This window comes from Chelonia mydas, chromosome 25 (assembly GCF_015237465.2).
Source record: "Chelonia mydas isolate rCheMyd1 chromosome 25, rCheMyd1.pri.v2, whole genome shotgun sequence".
In the NCBI taxonomy this organism is placed as follows: domain Eukaryota; kingdom Metazoa; phylum Chordata; order Testudines; family Cheloniidae; genus Chelonia; species Chelonia mydas.
This window is the reverse complement of record NC_057858.1, coordinates 13628523-13646779: the sequence shown is the minus strand read 5'-3', so window position 1 is coordinate 13646779 and position 18257 is coordinate 13628523. Positions and strand designations below refer to the sequence as shown.

Here is an 18257-nt window from a genome sequence, read left to right as displayed (position 1 = left end):
TAGGGCCCTGGGGCCGTAGGGCACCGAGGGGGGGAAGCGCCAGGTTCAGCAGAGGTAGCGAGCCCCATGGGTCGCTGGGCTCACCCAGAAGCTCCCAGGCTTTCAAACCAACCCACCAAAGCACCAAGCTTCAGGAAACTCGCTTGAATTCTGCAAAACCGCCCCCAAGCCTTGGTATAAACAAGTGAGTGACACGCAGCTGTGCACCTGCACCCCTAGGAACTAGTGCGCCTGCAGGTCCCTCGGGCATGCACACCATACAGGAGCATGTGTGAATACGCACACGCACGCACAGCTCCAGGCACCCAGCCATGAGTGGTTAGACACAGAGTCACACAGTGATGGACCTGCAGATACACTCCACAGCTGCCCCTGCTGGAGGTAGGGACACGTTAGACTTTATAGATGCGGAAACTGAGGCACAGACAGGTTAGTGGAATCATCAAAGCTGGGGATAGGAATCCTGACCTCCAAGTACCTGCTCTAACCACTACACCCCACTCTCTTCCAAAGCCGGGAGTTCTAGCTCCCGGTGCAGCCCTCAGAACTTAAATTGGTTGCATGGGTCGTGGTCTCTGGCCCACACACCAGGCTTCTGTGTTAGCCGGCATGTGTACAGGGAATGCACGTCAATGGGAGGGGCCATGACTTTGATCTGGTGTGGGGGAGGGAGATGGGGGGGTGCTGGAGCTGGTCCCCCGCTCGCCCTGGCCTGCATCATGCTGTGCTCTTAGCATGGTGGGTCCCTAAGCCCCGGCTGGGCTGGGCACCTCTCCGAGTCAAGGGGCCAAGCGCTCAGAGCTGCAGCACAAACGCAGACATGCCAAACCCGCCAACAAAATGCAGAAACTGGGCTTGTTTTTGGCTTAATTGGCTTGTGAGCTGCTTGTTGGCTAGTTTTTGGCTTGTAGCTTGTTTGGCTCAAAGCTTATTGCTTCTTTTTCCTTTTTTTTTTTTATCAGCTCCCAGCAAGCAGGGGCAAGTGAGGTGGGGGGCAAGCAGGGGCAAGGGGGGAGAGAGTCGGGGTGCACAGCAGGCCCACCACAGTCCCAGACTGCAAGCCAGGGGGATCTAATCACATAGAGTGTTGGGATTCTTAGGGACTGGCTTGTTTTGAAATGGGATTTGCTTGATTTTGGGCTTATTGTGAAAGTCGTGTGCTTATTCACTGCGTGAAAGTTGGCAACCGTGCACAAAAGCCTGGCCCCAGCTCGAGGCGTTTTGCTCCCCGCTGTCTCCCAGAGGGCTGGGTTGCCCATGCCCCATTTTTCTGGGAGGGGGGGCCCTGGCGCAGATCTGGAGGGGGGAGCGTTTGAGTCGGGCCTGAGCAGAGCCTCAGGGGCAGCACGGGAGAAAGGGGAGCGCGGGGATCAGACAGGGGAGCAGCAGGCACATTGGACATCATCCCCCCCATTCTGCATCCTGGCTGGAACCCTCAGCCCAGGACAGACCCAGCCCTGCCCCCCCTCCCCCCCCTCCCCCCCCCACACCTGAGCCCTCTCCCGTACACTGGGGCCCATGGAGGCTGTGAAGAGATAAGGGTGGGGAAGGGGCCCAGCTTCTGCCTCCCCTGGGCAGGCACCGTCCCACCAGGGCTCATTGATTTGGAGCTGTGCAGGTTATGGTGGCCCAAAGTGAGACACTGAGCACCTGCTCCTCAGGGGGGCCAAGCCCCCACTGCTCCTGGCTGCAGCAGGTGGGCTCAGCTAGGCCCTGCCAGTGGCCACTGTGGAAAGCAGGAGGGCCCTATTCTGTAGCAAACCGCGCTCTGGAGCTCAGGGCCGTTGAGGCCCTAGCATCCCCTCAGGGGCTGGAGACTGTAGGGCTGGGGGGGGGGGGGGGGAACTTCTCAGTGAGCACCATTGTCAGAACCACACAGCACAGTTCAGGAAATCGACCCACCTCCCGCACAAGGGACTGTGAGCACCTGAAAAAGTATCCAGCCACAGCAGGGTTAAAAAGTCACAGCACAAAATGATTTTATTCTGTAAACGGTTTGTTATGGAGGGTCTCTGGCACCTCCCTCCTTTAAGCATTGCAGCATGGCTAGGGAACAAAGCCTCCCCCACCCACCCGACATGGCTTTGCAGAACAAGAGGACCCTGTGAGCAGCAATCCTTAGGGAGACGCAGGCTGCAGGGTGCCCCATGGCACCGACAGGGGCAGGGCAGTGGGAGCAGGCTTTGGGACGGGAGACAGGTTCCCCCAAGCCAGGACATGGCCAGCCACTCCAGAGCCAAGCCCCTAAACACCACCAGGGTCACAGCAGCCGGCACAGCCTCAAGGCACCTCTGCCTCCATCACCTTTCCCCTGGTGCCAGGGCAGCCTGGACCCCAAGGGCCATCCCGGCAGAAGGGCCCACGGGTGCCAACACCATTAAGGACTCCAAGGCAAAGGCCAACAGGGAGGCCGGGGGAAGAGGGCTCAGAGCAACCACTCGGCACCCTGGGCCTGGTGGTTGGTGCTAGCGAGAGGAGGGAGACACACGCCCTCACTCCATAGCGCTCCCTTCTGGCAGGGTGAGGAGTGCCGCTGAGGGGCTGAAGTGCCAATCAGGCCTGGAGAAGAGCTTCAGAGCTCCATGAAGGATGGGGGGGCGGGGGTAGCCCAGGGCCAAAGAGGAGGAACAAGACCCTGCCGTGCACAAAATCCCCGACCGCCTGCTGTGAAACTCCCCCCCCGCCCCACCAAAAGCAGGGATCCTCCTTCCCCTCAGTGGCTTGTCTCCTGGAGCCACATGGCCCGGCTATTAACCCAGCAGGGACGGAGATTTCGTCATCCTGCTGCCTCCATCCAGCTGAGCGTATTGGGGCCCGGGGGTAGGGGGGGGGTGTTAGGGGAGGGAGGGTAGCAGCTCCTCCTTGCAATGTCCTGACACTGGAGGCAGGAGCCAGGCGTTCTCCTCACTGATGCTTCTTGATCCCGTCCTGGCCGGTGGGAGCAGCTGGCTGGAAGAAGCCAGGGCTGTGGAGACAGCGGTAGGCGAGGAGGTGCGGGCCCAGCGCATAGAGGATGTTGGTGAGGAGGAAGATCCACCAGACCTCCTCTGGGGTGCGGTAGGGGTAGGGGGTGCGGTGGTGCAGGGAGGAGCCCACGTGGGAGAACTGGGCCTGAAATGCACAAGAGGGGCAGGGTGATGGGAGACGCTGCCCACGGCACCTGGCCCATGAGTCCCCTGCCAGCCCCTCCCTCTGCAGTGAGTGGGAAGCCTTGCCCTGGTGGGGCCCCAGCGAAGTGACTTGGCTAAGGGGCAGTCAGCGGGTGCCAGCGGACAGTGCTGACTCCCACCCCTGTGCGCAGGCCCCAGGTTCGAGAGGACGGCTGAAGGGAAAGCACCTTTGATTCTATTGCACCATGGAGAAAAAGCCAACAGAACTCATGACCACAAGACTGTAAGGGCCAGACGCTCCCATCTCAGCTCCAGCAACCTGCCCAAACAACGGGGCGGCTTCTCACACTGCTCTGCACCCAGCAGCTCCACCGCGAACAACAGGGGCAGGGGCAGATTCTCCGTTTAGAGCAACAGGGATTGCTGAGGGCTGATCTCCTTTCAAGTGCTGGCCCCATTCCCCACCCCTGCAGCCCAAGTGTCACAAGATGGTTAGACCCTGTTATGCATAAATCCAGCAGGGCCAAGAGCTAGGGATTAAAGAGGGTAAGCCCCATCCTCATGCTCCAGGGCATAAAAGTGCATCAGCAGCTGGGGTCAGGAAGGAATTGCCTTGAGAAGATAATGGTGCACAGCCAGGCACACAATGGGGTTTGTCCCCAGGGGAATCCTGTTGGGCCAAGGGGTTTGGGCTAGCCAGCCCCAGGGCTACACTGGGGCAGCTGTGCCCATGCTGATAGCAGGGCTGCATGTTCCCCCTTGCCCTATTGATAGCTACACGGGGCGCTGGCTCAAGTCTATTTCTGTGAAACTAATCCACGTCCGCCATTAACATCCGCTGAGAGAGTAATTATCAGGCTCTGCTCGTTGCCATAGAAACTGCTCCACATGCAAACCCAAGGACGGGGGAATCGTGAGAGGTCAGAACACGCTTGTCCAGGAGCCTCGTGCAGGGGCACTGGCCCAGTGACACACCAGCCCTTTAATGCACTGGCCCTGCACTGCCCGTGGCTCCCGCCTACAGACAGCATTGCTTTCGCTGAACCACGGAGCGGGGCTAGGAGCGGGGCTAACTAGTAGCTAGGTGGCTCGGTGCAGTGGTAGACGCTGCTTGCAGTTCAGAGCCCTGGGCCAGCCCGGAGGAGGGGTGTGAAGGCTGCTGGGACCCTGGCCTGAAACCTAGGCCTCCCCCGAGACACGGGCTCAAGGAAAGATCTGGGAAGCTGGCACTGACAGCTGAGTCTGCCACTCCATCGCAGTGGTAAGTGTCAGAGCAACGTCCGGCTGTGCTTTGAGCAGAGCGCGATTTCCAGGTGTAAACAGGGGCGACTGTGGTTCCAGAACATCGTGTCCCCAGGCCTGTCCCCTCCTACACCCACAGGGAGACCCGCAGGCAAGAACAGCGCAGAACCCAAGGCAGGAATCAAACGTCCCTGCAACTCCAGACAAAATAAGAGGGATAAGCCTCGGTTTTATCTCGTCCCCCGACTCCAGAGCTGGAGCCCTCGTGTGGCTTAGCAGTGAGGAGAGCCTGGGTTCCCAGCATCTGTGGGACCCCAGTGGATGGGGCTGGACCCACCCCTTGCCCCTCCCCTCGTTTTACAGCGGACTGAGTTAAAGAAAAAAAACCACCAGGACACTTGGGTTTTATTCCTAGCTCTGCCGCAGACTGGCTGGGTGGCCTTGGCACAGTCACCTGTCACCCCCAAGCCCTCCCATCTCCCTCTAAACTGTGAGCACCTGGGGGCAGGGACTGTCTCTCACTCTCCGTCGATGAAGCCCCAGCAGAACGGGGCCCTGTTCTCATCGACAGTCTCTACTGCAATACCCCTACTAACAGGCCCAGGGTCTGCTGCTCCCCAGGGGCTGTGCAACAAATCCCAGCCCCAGCCCCTCATTACCTGTGCTATGGCCCCAGCAAATACCAGGGCCCAGTCGGGCAGCCATGTGCAGCCAGGCTGCAGGAGCCCATAAATGCCAAGGCAGAAGAATGGGAGGACGTAGAACATGTAGACCAGCATCTGGGAGCAAAGGGAGAGAGGTCAGCACAGGCCTGAGCCAGGGCAAACTGTGAGCATGGGGCAGGGACTGGGAGAAGTAAGGAAGCGAGTCCAAGAACAGAGGTGGGCCTGGACCGGAACCCTGGATGCAAAACTGCCCTGGACTTGCAGGAATGCCCAGCAGGATGCTCAAAATCCCAGGCCCCCAGGGACACCTACAAGCAGCCCCAATGTTCCCAGGCAGTTAAAATAAATGAATAAGCAGCACTCTCTCCTAAGGGATTTAGGTGCACAAGTCTATACACTCCAACATCCCATACGGTCCTTTATAGAGCCTCCCCCTGAATCTCTCTGGGCCTGAATTCCCTGCCTGGACGATGGGGATACTGATCCCGCCTTTCTCCTACCCTTTGTCCGGCAGCCTCCAAGAACCTGCATGGAGAGCAGCTGGACCCCAGTGGGCTCCACACTCACCTGCACTTTGGGGTAGGCGACGGGGTCACGCAGATATGGCTCGTACTGGTAAATGTAGTTGAAGCAGGAATCGGATGGACAGTCCAGGACCACCTGGAGACACAAGCAGAGTGCATGGGAGAGCCATCTCTGATCCCCCCACACCGACCCCTCACCCAGTTGCCCCCAGGAGATACAGAGTGCATGGGACAGCCAGATCTGAGAGCCCACGGCCATTCCCCACCCTCACATCAACCCCAGGCCCAGCTGCCCCTCTGAGATAAGCAGAGTGCATGGGAGATCTGGCCCCTGTCCCTGCCCCTCCCACATGCCCCACTGACTCACAGACTTTAAAGCCAGAAGGGACCACCATGTTCATCTAGTCCGACCTCCTGCACATTGCAGGCCCCAGAAGTCCCCTTCCCCACTTCTCCCCTGTAATAGAGCCCGACGCTCTGGCTGAGTCACCGACTGGCCAGCCCTTACCAGCCCTCTGAAGAACGTGAACGTCGCAGCCACCAGCAGGAACAGGACCAAGCCCAGATCCAGGGGCCGCTGATACAGACTTCTCTGCTGCTCCGCCACAACCTAAACACAAGCAGCCGCTGTGGGTGTCAGGGCCTGGGACGCTGGCCCTTTAAGTGGGAAACTTGAAAGGGCCAAATTTAAAAAGCCAGTTCTCTTTGCCTCCCCCTGGCTGGGCAGAAACCTCGATCCAGAGCCAGCAGCCCCAGGGGCATCTAGCTCAGGAAAGGCAGAGTCTCCTCCCTATGAAGGGCAGATCCATTCCCAGCCTCAGCACATTCTGCTTTTAAACAGGCAGTGAGCGGCGGGAACCTCCAGCCAGGGCTGCTCCGGAGACTGAGGTTTCCAGAGAGAGGCCTTGCTCCGCGGGAAGGGAGGGGGATGAGGATGGACAGGGCTGCGTTCATCCCCCATTCAGATGCAAAAAACATTTTTTAAATTAAAGTCCCTTAAAAGAATAAAAGGAGGGGGTGGTTCCCCCCGTCCTGAGCCCAGTGAGTTAAGGATAAAGGGCTCTGCAGCCATCCCTAGGCAGGGCAATCAGACATGCCCAGGGCCCTTCTCCCGTCCACGCTGCATTGGACTCACATCTACAGCTCTGCGTGGGCTACTGCAGTGTTTCTCAATGACCAGTCCGTGGACCGGCGCCGGTCCCGGAGGTCTCCCTGACACAGTTTAGGACGGCAACAAGCCGGTCCCTGGTATCAAAACAGTTGAGAAACACTGGGCTAGAGGACAGGACTGGAATGGGAGGCAGGAGACCTGGGTTCTGTTCAGTGATCCTGGGCCCGTCTTGTCTACTCAGCTTGGAGCAGCTCTGCCTGTCTCTCGCCGGGTCTGTGCAGCGCCCGGCACAGCGGGCACTGGAAGACGCCCCCAGGCCTAGTGGTGCCAAAGCAGCATCTCCACTCAGCTAGCCAAGGGAGCGGACAAGCCTGGGCGGGTGAGACACACACCAACCAGCAGAGGGCAGCAACGCACAGACACATTAACAGGGAGAGAGTTTGGACCCGGCACCAAAAGCAACTGCATTTGCCCTCCTGGCGAAAGGGTGCCAGCCAGCTGTGCCTGCGATGAGGGCTGGGTAAGGGATCGGGGCAATTCCTGCCGGGCTCGCTCATCCACCCCCAGCCTCCAAAACGGGGGGTTTCTCAAACAACGGTGTAAAATACGGGGCTGGAATATGGGAAAAACCAATCAGCGGCTTGAACCCGAACCGAGCCCTTAGCTCGGATGGAGGCCAGTGGTGGGGAAGGGGGACCCGGCTCCGGGAACAGCGCCCCAAGGCTCGGTAATGATCCCAAGGGGCCAGGAGCTCAGTGTCCCAGCCCCAATGGAAGACGTCACCTGCAGACTCCCTAGCCACAGGCAGGGGGGTTGGCTCCGCACAGGCCCAGGGCACCCCCTGCCCAGTCACCAACACCCGCCTGCTCCTTGCAGGCCACCTGCCCCAGCTGGGGACCCCCAGCCCGCCGACCCGCCTACCTTCTCAGCAGCGCAGCAGGGAAGGGATTTTGGCTGGCTGAAGAGTCTCATCCCAGCCCAGATTGGGATCAGGATGTAGGGCACGTTGAGCAGGAAGGAAGGGCGGATCTCAGAGCTGTACTTCCCTAAGAGAGAAGAGTCCCCGGTTGTGCATGGAGCAAGACCAGCCCTAGAGACCGGCACCTTTGGTTAACCCCATGGAGAGTGCGTAGCAACACCCCACTCCTCCCACATTCCCCCCTGCAACATTCCACCCCTATGGGGTGGGGAAAGGGGGTTACTGCCCCACGCACACCCCAGCTTCTCTGCCACCAAGGGGGCCTGTCTGCCGGTTTTAGTGATGCACACTGGACTTGAACCTGCAACTCTGGGGTGTGTCCCTGCAGAGGCAGAGCGGAGCAAGGGCAACAGGGGAAGGACACAGAGATCAGAGCTCAGAGCGGAGGGTAGCTCCCCAGGGCTTGTTGCTGGCAGGCACCCCATACCTAACATGTTCCCAGGCAGGAAGACGACAACGCTCATCATCAGGGAGCCCAGCCAGTAGAGACCCAGGGTCCTGTAGTTCTTCCTGGGGAGACAGTGGAAATTCAGCACCCTCTTGGGGCTCACCCCATCACTCAACTCCTGCTGCTTTCATAGATTTCTTCCCCTCGCCTGCTCTCCGGGGTTAGTGGCAAGGTGGGGTCAGCCCTGCCACGCTCACAGCATGTGGGTTCAGATGCGCACTCCGCCACCGCAGAGCAGCCTCCCCTCCAACAGCCGCTCCTCCCTTGCAGCATGCCAGCACTGGGAAGGGACTGCTACCCTGCCTGGCTTCCCACCACCAGAGCGCCCTGGCTGCAGGCCCCCACCAGCCCGGGAATTCTTCCTCACATTGGCTCCAGGCGCTGCCCATTGCTCACAGGGCTGCTACCAGCTGGGCAGGGCACATCCATGCCCGGAGTTTCCCTCGCTCACCCTGGGCTGCTGCCCTGTACCGACCGGAGCTCCCCACTGCTCCTGCACTAGAATCAAATGATAAGAGGGCTGGAGTTCGGGTCGGTTACTCAGCCCGGCTCTCCATGCCCATGGCCGGGAGGTCCCCTGAGAACAGGCCCACGCAGGAGATTCCTGCCGCTTCCAATCCTGGCTGGGACCTTGTGCAAAATACTACTGGACAGCTGACTATGGTTCTCCTAGCGCCCCCTCTTGGCCCCCTCCCCAGACTGTTCCAGGAAAAAGCAACCCCCACTCTCCTCCACCCACCACTTGGAAGCAGCCATGCAGTGCCCTGCCAGTGAGAAGCCCAGTGAGTGAACAGGAGACCCCAACTGGCTGCAGCCCCAGTCCCCTCTTACCTTTGTGTGATGGCTATGATCATGGCGAGGTAGAGAAGGTAGTGCACAATGCCATCCCAGTAACAGATCATGATGCCGTAAGCCGTGCGTAGGTACGGCTCGCCCTGCCCACCAGAAAGGCATCAAGTCACTTCCCCAGCTGGGCATGACGACGCAGGCTCCAGAGATGGACTCGCTCAGCCCAATGCCCACACGCTCCTGCCCCCATCTGGCGGCTCTACCCAGGGACCAGTGCTCCTCCCCGCTCCCTGACGGGCATGGGGAGCTGCCGGTGGCTTAGGAGATGGAGCTGTGCCCCTGTTTAACATACGCACTGAGCTGAAGCCACAGCTCATTTAAAGGAACAAGGGGTCAGATCTCCAACCCGGTTGCTTAGACCTGTGCCAATATGTGCAGCATGGCTTTAAACCCCCTTTGCACCGGGGGAAGTGCCTGCCCGCAGGGGCTCAGGCCCATGGTGTTTGTAAGGGAGCAGGGGTGGGACGCCACAGGGTCTGGCCAGGGCAGTGTGACGTTCTAGCCTCGCCAGCGGGCACCCCCCTGGGAATGGGCAGGTGACGGCCGCCAGGGTGGTACCTCCTTCATGTAGAACTCCATGAAGCCGCTGATGTAGCCATCCTCCTCCAGTGAGATGATCAGGTCGATGACAGAGGTGAAGGAGAACACCGTGAACACTGCAGGTGGGGAGAGAGGGGGGCAGGCTCACCTCTGTAGGGGCCACCAGCCACTTCCCTGCCAGGCTGCCCTGGGTCCCCCAAACACATAGGCCTCTGCCCAGCTCAGAGGGGACCTGCAATTGCAGTGACAAGTCCCAGCCTCACCTGTCAGCAGGGGAATTCTCCGCTCCCCAAAGCATAAGGGGCACAAGCCAGGTGGAGCAGGCACGGGGCAGGAGCCACCCACTGTCCGCCCTGCTTGTGGAGCTCAGCCCCGGAACTACCCTCGGTGGGAGGTTCGTTCATTGATTCTTTGGCAATTGAAACCCCGTCCAACCTCACTCCCTTGCTGCAGAGCCCCCCCCCCACCCCGCCTCTCGCAGGCATCGCAGCCCTCGCCACGCCCTGCACAGGCTGTCATGCCAGCAGCCAGCGTGTGCCCGCTGATGTGATGTTTTTGCCAGGCAGGCACCTTTCACCAGGGGACTGAGCTGTGCCCTCACCCCGCATGGGCTGCCTGACAGCTGTCACATAGGAGCAGCCTCCAGTCACTGGCAGCCAGGGCTAGATCTGGGCCTGACGTGGGTTCTTCAGTGCCACTACGCATCCCCTGCACCATCCAGAGCCACCGGCACCGGCTCAGACGCGGCTTCAATTCCCCTGAATCTCGCCCACCTACCTACCACCTACAGAGACACAGGGCTCATCCAACCCCATTGGCTTGCTGCCTCTCTTGCCCAGGTAGGTGAAACAGGAGACAGGAGGGGGTCACTAAGCAGGGCCCCCCTGCCGAGACTCACCATAGAAAAGGGGATCCTGGGAATGGCTCCCTTCGCCCAGAAGATACACCATGGAGAACAGAACCAGCAGCACCAGCACCCCGATCACCGCGATAGCCACTGGGCTGTAATACACGCCGACGAGGAACAGGTCAGACTCTCGCAGTGTGACGCAAGGGGCTGCTGAGGGCAGGGCAATGCCCCTGCCCAGCCTCTGGCCCAATTAACTGCCCCCTCTCCTCTTAACGTGGGGATGGAGCCCATCCGCAGAGGGGACTGAAGACAGTGGATGGAGTAAATGGGAGTTTTGCCATTGAGTTCAATGAGACCAGGCTTCCCCCCCGTGCCTCAGTTTCCACCACTCCCCATGACCCTGTTGGCAGAGCGGGTAAGAGGCCACAGCCTGGGGTCTGATCTTGCTCACTCCTGCTGAATTCTGAGGGGTTACTCTAGATAGTGGTGCCTGGACCCCCAATAAAATACAACTGTCTGGCTGGGATCCCTTGGACAAACCCACTGGGCGACAGCTCCCAGCTGGGATCCTGTGTAGCACGGCCTCCTTGGGTGGAGGGAGGGGCCTCTTGTAGCAGAGCAAAGGATCCTCCTGCTGCCTAGTGTTTTGCTTTTGGAAGGGGTGGGGGGCAGGAGGGGTTTTGCCAACACCAGCCGCTCGATGCAGCAGGGTTCAAAGTACATCCAGTCTACAAGCCGGGGCAGGCCAAAAGCCGAGCCCTCATGCTGAGCAGAGCACACGGCAGCATCCATGCGGCAGAGCAGGTCCGATCAGACCAGAGCCGGGCAAATTGAGTTCAAACACTTAGGAAGGGCCTGATCCAACATCCCCTGCAGTCAGAGGGAGTCCTGCCTGTCTGCTGACTTTGTGGGGTTGGGCAGGACCTTGGGTGGGGAAATGCCCCCAACATACAGGGTACTAGGAACAAGCAGAGGTTTACAGTGCTGCAACCCCCATCCACCCATCCACCCATGCTTTTCTCGGAGCCAGGTCACCCCTTTGCTCCCATGGGTACAGGACAGAGCTCTGCTCGGTGACAAGGGGCTTTGTGATGAATACGAGGCGATTCCATCACTCGGGAGAGGAAGGTAGCACTAGGGAAGCAGGAGAAGAGAGAGAACCATAGGTCCATGTCTATTATTATTTATATTATGGTCGCACCTAGAAACCCTAGCCAAGATCAGGGCACTGCAGAGACACATGAGGGATGGTTCCTGCCCCAAAGAGCCTACAGTCTAAGTAGACAGGGCAAAGGGTGGGAGGGGAAACTGAGGCAAAAGAAGGGAAACGACTTGCCCAAGGTGTGACATAACTGAGCATGGAGGGAAATGACAGACACTTTCTCCTCCTGAAATTCAGACCCAGCATCCCAGCAGGAGCTGCTTCGAGAAGTCTCCTGCACAAGTACAAAGATAGGGCCTCATCTCTCAACCGTCCAGGCCATTGTTACAATGGGCAAAATGCCAAGGCAGGGGCCACATGCTGGGTTTTATTCTGAAATGTCATTGTAGTTGAAATCATTAAGATTTCCATCTCCCTTCCCAGGTGCGGCACTGCCTTCACACAGGAATATGGATGGCCATGAGCTGATGCACTGTTATCAGAGACCATGTAAACCAATTAGAAGGTGAATCTATAATGAGGGGATAGATACTGCAAATTTGTGCTAGGACAGAGGGTAAGTTGGAGGGAAATCCATCCTGAGCTCTCTTCTGCTCTTCCAAGGAGCAATTTCATTAGCTGTAATAGCTACAAGACCAGCAGAGCTCCTGCTTTTGCTTTGTGAGCGATAAAGCCGAAAATATTAAGGCATTTTCCAATAAAGCCTTTCACCCTGTTGCAAAAAAAAGAGAAAGCCATTGCTAATTCTGGCATTCAACAGGCTAGCTTAACAGCTTACACTCCGAAAGTATCACCCATCAGCCAGGGAACTCATCTGCGGCCCACAGACTGCGGGATAGCAGAGAACAGCCTCAATTAAGCAAGGCTGAGGGTCCCCCGGCCGTAGCTCACACAGAGGAGTAGAGGTCAGGCTAAAAACCCGGGGTGTGAACAAGTCTCTGGGTATATTTAATGCAGCCATGCTCCAGTACTGCAAGAGGCGGAGAACAGTCTGTGCCTGGCCTTAAAAAGTAACCCCCAAAATACCAGTGATGGGGGAGATGTGAGCAAGTGCTGTCTAAAGTGCCCCGTAGAGGCTACCCCGCCACTGTCATTATTGACAGTAATTACAATAACACCCACAGGCCCCCAAGAGACCAGGGCCCCGTTGTGCCAGGCGCTGCACAGACAGACGAGGCCCTCGGTCAAAGAGCTCACAATGGCACTAGATAAACACATGCTGTGTCCCCATCTCTGTTCGGGGACGGAGATCCTTCCTTTCTCCCACCCTTTGGCTGCCTTGTCTTCATTAGAGGGCAAACTCTTCAGGGCAGGGGTGGCTCTCAGCCTGCCTGTGTGCAGCGCCCGGCATGGTGGGGCCCTGAGCAGACTGGAATACAAATAATAAAGGCAGATTTGCACATGCTTTGTTTCCACCTTTACACTACAGGGAAATCACAGCTAGGCAGATTCCAAGGCCAGAAGGGACCCTTGTGATCACCTGGTCTGACCCGGATAACACAAAGCCAGAGAACTGCCCCCTTCTTCGTTGTTCCCTTGTCTGGGGGCAAAGACTAGAAACAGGTCCTACAGCTGGGCACCCAGCCCTAGGGGCCCAGGGACGGGCCCTCGCCAGGCAAGGGGTTGTTAAGAAGAAAGAGGGAAACTCTCCTGCTCTGGCTTTAAAACTCCCAGCGCCAGGCTGTGGCAAAGGCTTCCCCAGCGATTGCACAAGGCAGGGGACTCAGGCCGGGGCGACCCCGCAAGCCCGGCAGGCGCAGCCCCAAAGCCCGCGCGCCCCGGCAGCGCAGCGCAGGCCGGGTACTTACTGCGCCAGGGCGGCGATGGAGTTCAGCGCGCAGGACACCGGGAAGGCGGCGAGCGACAAGCCGACGGCTCCCGGGACCGCAGGCAGCTGCATGGCGGAGGGGCCCCGCTGCCAGCCCGCTGCCAGCAGCCTCCCACCCCCGCTCGGGCCAGAGGGAAGCGGACAAACGTCCCCCAGAAGCGCCCGGGCCACTCAGTTGCCCCGAGTCCAACCCAGCGCGCCGCGCATGATCCCCGGCCTCCATGCAAAGGTCGCAGACTTTCCTCCCCCGGGCCACTCTCTCGTGCCCAGCCTGAGTCAACACGGCGCGCTCCCGGGTGGAGCCGCTCGCCCGGAGGCGGAGCCGGAGCCTTTGCCCCGCCTGCCGCTTCGCTTCAGCTCCTCCGCTTTGCAGCGTCTGCCGGGGAAGGTTTCAGAAACAGTAAGATCAAGGCCGGGAGGCTCCTTCCCCCCCCCGGCTAGAGCCGGCGCTGGGACTCCTGGGTTCGATCCCCCCCGGCTAGAGCCGGCGCTGGGACTCCTGGGTTCGATCCCCCCCACCCCCCTCGGTTAGAGCCAGGCGCTGGGACTCCTGGGTTCGATCCCCCCCCCCGGCTAGAGCCGGCGCTGGGACTCCTGGGTTCGATCCCCCCCCCGGCTAGAGCCGGCGCTGGGACTCCTGGGTTCGATCCCCCCCCCGGCTAGAGCCGGCGCTGGGACTCCTGGGTTCGATCCCCCCCCGGTTAGAGCCGGCGCTGGGACTCCTGGGTTCGATCCCCCCCGGCTAGAGCCGGCGCTGGGACTCCTGGGTTCGATCCCCCCCCGGTTAGAGCCGGCGCTGGGACTCCTGGGTTCGATCCCCCCCCGGTTAGAGCCGGCGCTGGGACTCCTGGGTTCGATCCCCCCCCGGTTAGAGCCGGCGCTGGGACTCCTGGGTTCGATCCCCCCCCGGTTAGAGCCGGCGCTGGGACTCCTGGGTTCGATCCCCCCCCGGTTAGAGCCGGCGCTGGGACTCCTGGGTTCGATCCCCCCCGGCTAGAGCCAGGCGCTGGGACTCCTGGCTTCTATCCCCCCCACCCCCCTCGGTTAGAGCCAGGCGCTGGGACTCCTGGGTTCGATCCCCCCCACCCCCCTCGGTTAGAGCCAGGCGCTGGGACTCCTGGGTTCGATCCCCCCCGGCTAGAGCCGGCGCTGGGACTCCTGGGTTCGATCCCCCCCACCCTCCTCGGTTAGAGCCAGGCGCTGGGACTCCTGGGTTCGATCCCCCCCCCGGCTAGAGCCGGCGCTGGGACTCCTGGGTTCTATCCCCCCCACCCCCCTCGGTTAGAGCCAGGCGCTGGGACTCCTGGGTTCGATCCCCCCCGGCTAGAGCCGGCGCTGGGACTCCTGGGTTCGATCCCCCCCACCCCCCTCGGTTAGAGCCAGGCGCTGGGACTCCTGGGTTCGATCTCCCCCCGGTTAGAGCCAGGCGCTGGGACTCCTGGGTTCTATCCCCCCCGACCCCCAGTTAGAGCCAGGCGCTGGGACTCCTGGGTTCTATTCCCCCCACCCCCCTCGGTTAGAGCCAGGCGCTGGGACTCCTGGATTCGATTCCCCCCCCCCCCCCGCCGCCGCCCCCGGTTACAGCCAGGCGTTGGGACTCCTGGGTTCTATCCGTCCTCATCCCCCCCCCCCCCCCCCCGACTCCTTTGGTGACCTTAGACAAGCCAAGTCAGCCTGTGTTTCCCCCACCTGGAGCCTGGCCTGCTAGAGCATTCACACAGGGCTGCCTGGCAGTTCAGTCCACCTTTGCCCAGTGCTTGAACGGCGTTGGGAAGACAAGAGCTATCCCAGCAAGAGTCAGCGGGAAAGGACTTGGAAACCTGCCGGCCTCCTTAGCCAGCTCCTGCGACCGCCCCTGCAAAACTCAGCCCAGGCAGGCACCCGCCATGCCTGGCTCCAACTCACCAGGTGCCCACCCAACCTCTGCTGCACTCAGAGCCAGCTGGGCTATTTGTTAGTTTCAGACGCAGAGACATTGATATCTGGTTAGCAACTACCCCCAGCCCACCTCCGCCCTGCCCTCGCATCCTGCTGGTACTGGCACCTTCTCCAGTGGCAGATGGAGGAAGCTGCAACACGGATGCCTTCAATAACACTCTTCATCATCCGGGATGGCAGCAGCTTCACCCCATGCTTCGGGACCATTGACAAGGAGAAAGGGCTTCACAGCCAAGTGGCCTGAAGTGGTCCTAAGCACTATCATTGTCTCACCAAATAGAACCACTCCTACATCTTGGGAGGCGGTGTCTTTTCAGCTGAGCTCTTCATTTCCAAGCTGATCAACTACAGCTCTGAAGGAGAGGCTGGTTGCTGGGCGCCAGTTTCTGTGCCCTGGAAACCCACATTTTCCAGTTAGTCCCAAGAGATTCCATCAGGTCTAAGTTGCTCAGATACAATCGCACAAATATGCCCACTAGAGGCGCTTGCAATGTTGAGAGTCCCGATTTTGCTTACGTAAAATTGTCCTTAGCAAAATAAATGTCCTTACTTAAGTCTGTGGAACTCATTGCCAAAGGATGGTTTTGAGAGAAAGAACCTAGCAAAATTCAAAGAGGGATTGGACATTTATCTGGTAAGGAGAATAACCAGAGATAATGGTAGTTAATGCTAATGGAAAGAGTTTTGGAAGGGCGATGAAACCTCATTTATTAGGAGTTAAGCCAATTTCTATTAGGACGCAGGAGAGACCTTTATGGGAGGAAATTACCCCACATCTGCCTACTGCGGGGCTTCTTGCACCATCCTCTGAAGAGAGTGGATACTGGACTAGATGGACCATGAGTTGGATCCAGGCTGGCTATTCTACTTCCTGCTTTCATAATCATGAGGCTGAACATCTGACAGTCCCTCTCTCTCTGGCCCCAATTTATTCCTACTCTGACTTCACTGGGTTTATGTCACAAATGCCTCTAGGTTCTTAAAAGGATGCATTTGGGTTCCTGTCTGCTCCCTGAATGCTCTCTCCCGTGGAAGTGACAGCCAAGAATATTGCATCTCTTCACCCTTGACATCTTACTGCTGACCCCGATAGTCTGATTACATTCCATTACTCTGTAACTGCTTTAAGTACTTTACTGAGCAACCCAGGCTTCTTGCTGACCTTGAATGAGATAATTCAGCGTTGGTTCAAGAACATAAACCTCCCCCCCCCCCCAAAAATAAAAGTTAGAAAAAGCCCACAGGTCAGCGTCCTCTGCCAGGGAAACAAAAAGACTATTTCAGTGGTAATCAAATCACGTTGCCAGGGCAGTATAGATTGCTCCTTGGTGCACATTGAGAGCTCTGTCCAGTCTCTCTAAGTATCCAGGGCTGCAGTCTCTACTTCTGTCCCTGGGCAGCTGTTTCCGCAGTCTCAACCCATCTAGGGTGTTTTCCCTCCACTATGCAGCTTTTCTTCATTTAATCTAATTAATCTTGGGGTTTATAGACCTCACACCTTATCATTGCAGCATCTGAGCTCCTCACAAACATTAATGAATGCATCCTCATAGCAAGTAATAGCTCCATTGTACTGATGGGGAAATAAGGCATAGATTCTTAAGGTCACCCAGTGAGGCTGTGGCAGGTGCCGAATTGAACCCAGATCTCCTGAGTCCCAAGCCAATGCATTAACTATAAGACCATCCTTCCTCCTTGTTTACTAGCCCCACTAGATAGACTGTTTAAGTTTATACACAAAGGGGTCACGCTGGTCTCCTTGACATTCACGTGGAAATGCTGTCCAGGAAGACTAAGATGTACTCTACAAGGTGTTTTGAAAAGCTTGGTGACTGAAGCATTTTCTTCCCATTCATCCTGGAAATCTGTAGCATCCAAACGGCTCAATAGAAAAAAACATCTTCAGATTTTGAGAGAGAATAAAAAGCCCATGAAAGCCACCACTTTTTACATGCATTTGAGAGAATTTTGATCAGCAGAGGTAGAGCAGGTATTTCAAGGTCTCTGTTGAGGCAAGGCTCAGTTTCCAGCAAGATTGTGACCTCTCCGTTTAACCTCTCTTTTCAGACATTGAGAGTCAATGCCAGTTGTTGGGGGAGGGACCTGGTTGAATGGTAGCACGTAGAATGTGCCAGAAACGTTCCAAGAACGAAGTGCTGTTTGTCAGACATTCAAAAAAACAAAGTTGCTGTCATGTGGCCTTTCACCTTGCTTCCAAAAGCTTTCCATCTGAGCCGTTGTGTCATTCCTTTGCTCCATCACGATTCAGAGTCCACGGATGAATTAGTGGCTGTGCACTTTGCCCTGCGCTGTTTCATTGCTTCGTGATGCGGCAGCAGAAGTGGAAGTTACTTTGTCTATGCCCCGAGATGACAATTCATCTTATTAAGCAACAATTCAAAGTACAGGCAGTTGTACATGCACTGATTAATAGCAGTGGGCGTGACACGACCATCTCTGTGCACAGAGGGAATACAGCTCTGCCCCACCTCACACAGCTGTGGGGTTTTAGCGCTTGTGAAAGGTACTAGATTATCAGCCACAGAGGCCAAAGTCCCATTTGCTCCCACACAAGCACAGAAATGTAAGCATCCCCCCAGCACTGCACTACCAATGCGCTCTGGGTTACGGTAGAGGGATCCCATCCGGGACTGAGAGGGGAGTTCAATCTCCCTGGGCCATCCAGTGGTTAAAGTGTGTAACTTTACATTAAGAAAAGGAGTACTTGTGGCACCTTAGAGACTAACCAATTTATTTGAGCATGAGCTTTCGTGAGCTACAGCTCACTTCATCGGATGCATCATGCTCATGCTCAAATAAATTGGTTAGTCTCTAAGGTGCCACAAGTACTCCTTTTCTTTTTGCGAATACAGACTAACACGGCTGCTACTCTGAAACCTAACTTTACATTCTGACTGTAAACTCCTCAGGGAAGGCAGTCACTGCCCAGCTCCCACTGGCACGGGGCACGCATCCTGCCTGTGACCGCTGGCCGCTCCCACAAGTACTGG

The 18257-nt window shown here is 57.9% G+C and overlaps 1 protein-coding gene across 3 annotated transcripts; it reads right to left on the bottom strand.

Annotated features, from left to right (window-relative positions):
* Positions 1 to 1961: 1961 nt before the first annotated feature.
* Positions 1962 to 15426, bottom strand: TM6SF2 (transmembrane 6 superfamily member 2). Of its 3 annotated transcripts, none has more exons than XM_007072151.4 (10): positions 13289 to 13818; positions 10367 to 10470; positions 9487 to 9584; positions 8911 to 9014; positions 8059 to 8141; positions 7574 to 7698; positions 6050 to 6151; positions 5585 to 5677; positions 5012 to 5131; positions 1962 to 3111 (listed from the first exon to the last, which is right to left on the bottom strand). In XM_007072151.4, the coding sequence occupies exons 1-10, from the start codon at positions 13378 to 13380 to the stop codon at positions 2905 to 2907; spliced, it is 1128 nt and encodes a 375-aa protein (XP_007072213.2). In that variant the 5' UTR covers positions 13381 to 13818; the 3' UTR covers positions 1962 to 2904. The 3 variants fall into 3 exon arrangements, with proteins under 3 accessions (XP_007072213.2, XP_043391834.1, XP_043391835.1); XM_043535899.1 differs by lacking the exon at positions 13289 to 13818 and adding an exon at positions 15353 to 15426 and having other exon boundaries at positions 1963 to 3111; XM_043535900.1 differs by lacking the exon at positions 13289 to 13818 and adding an exon at positions 14998 to 15016 and having other exon boundaries at positions 1963 to 3111.
* Positions 15427 to 18257: the final 2831 nt, after the last annotated feature.

Coding starts and splice junctions, on each gene's coding strand:
- TM6SF2 (XM_007072151.4), bottom strand. CDS start 13,380: ATGCAGCTGCCTGCGGTCCCGGGAGCCGTCGGCTTGTCGCTCGCCGCC. Junction 10,471..13,288: donor TCCATCGCCGCCCTGGCGCA/GTAAGTACCCGG, acceptor CGTGTATTACAG/CCCAGTGGCTATCGCGGTGA. Junction 5,132..5,584: donor TCGCCTACCCCAAAGTGCAG/GTGAGTGTGGAG, acceptor CTTTGCTCCCAG/ATGCTGGTCTACATGTTCTA.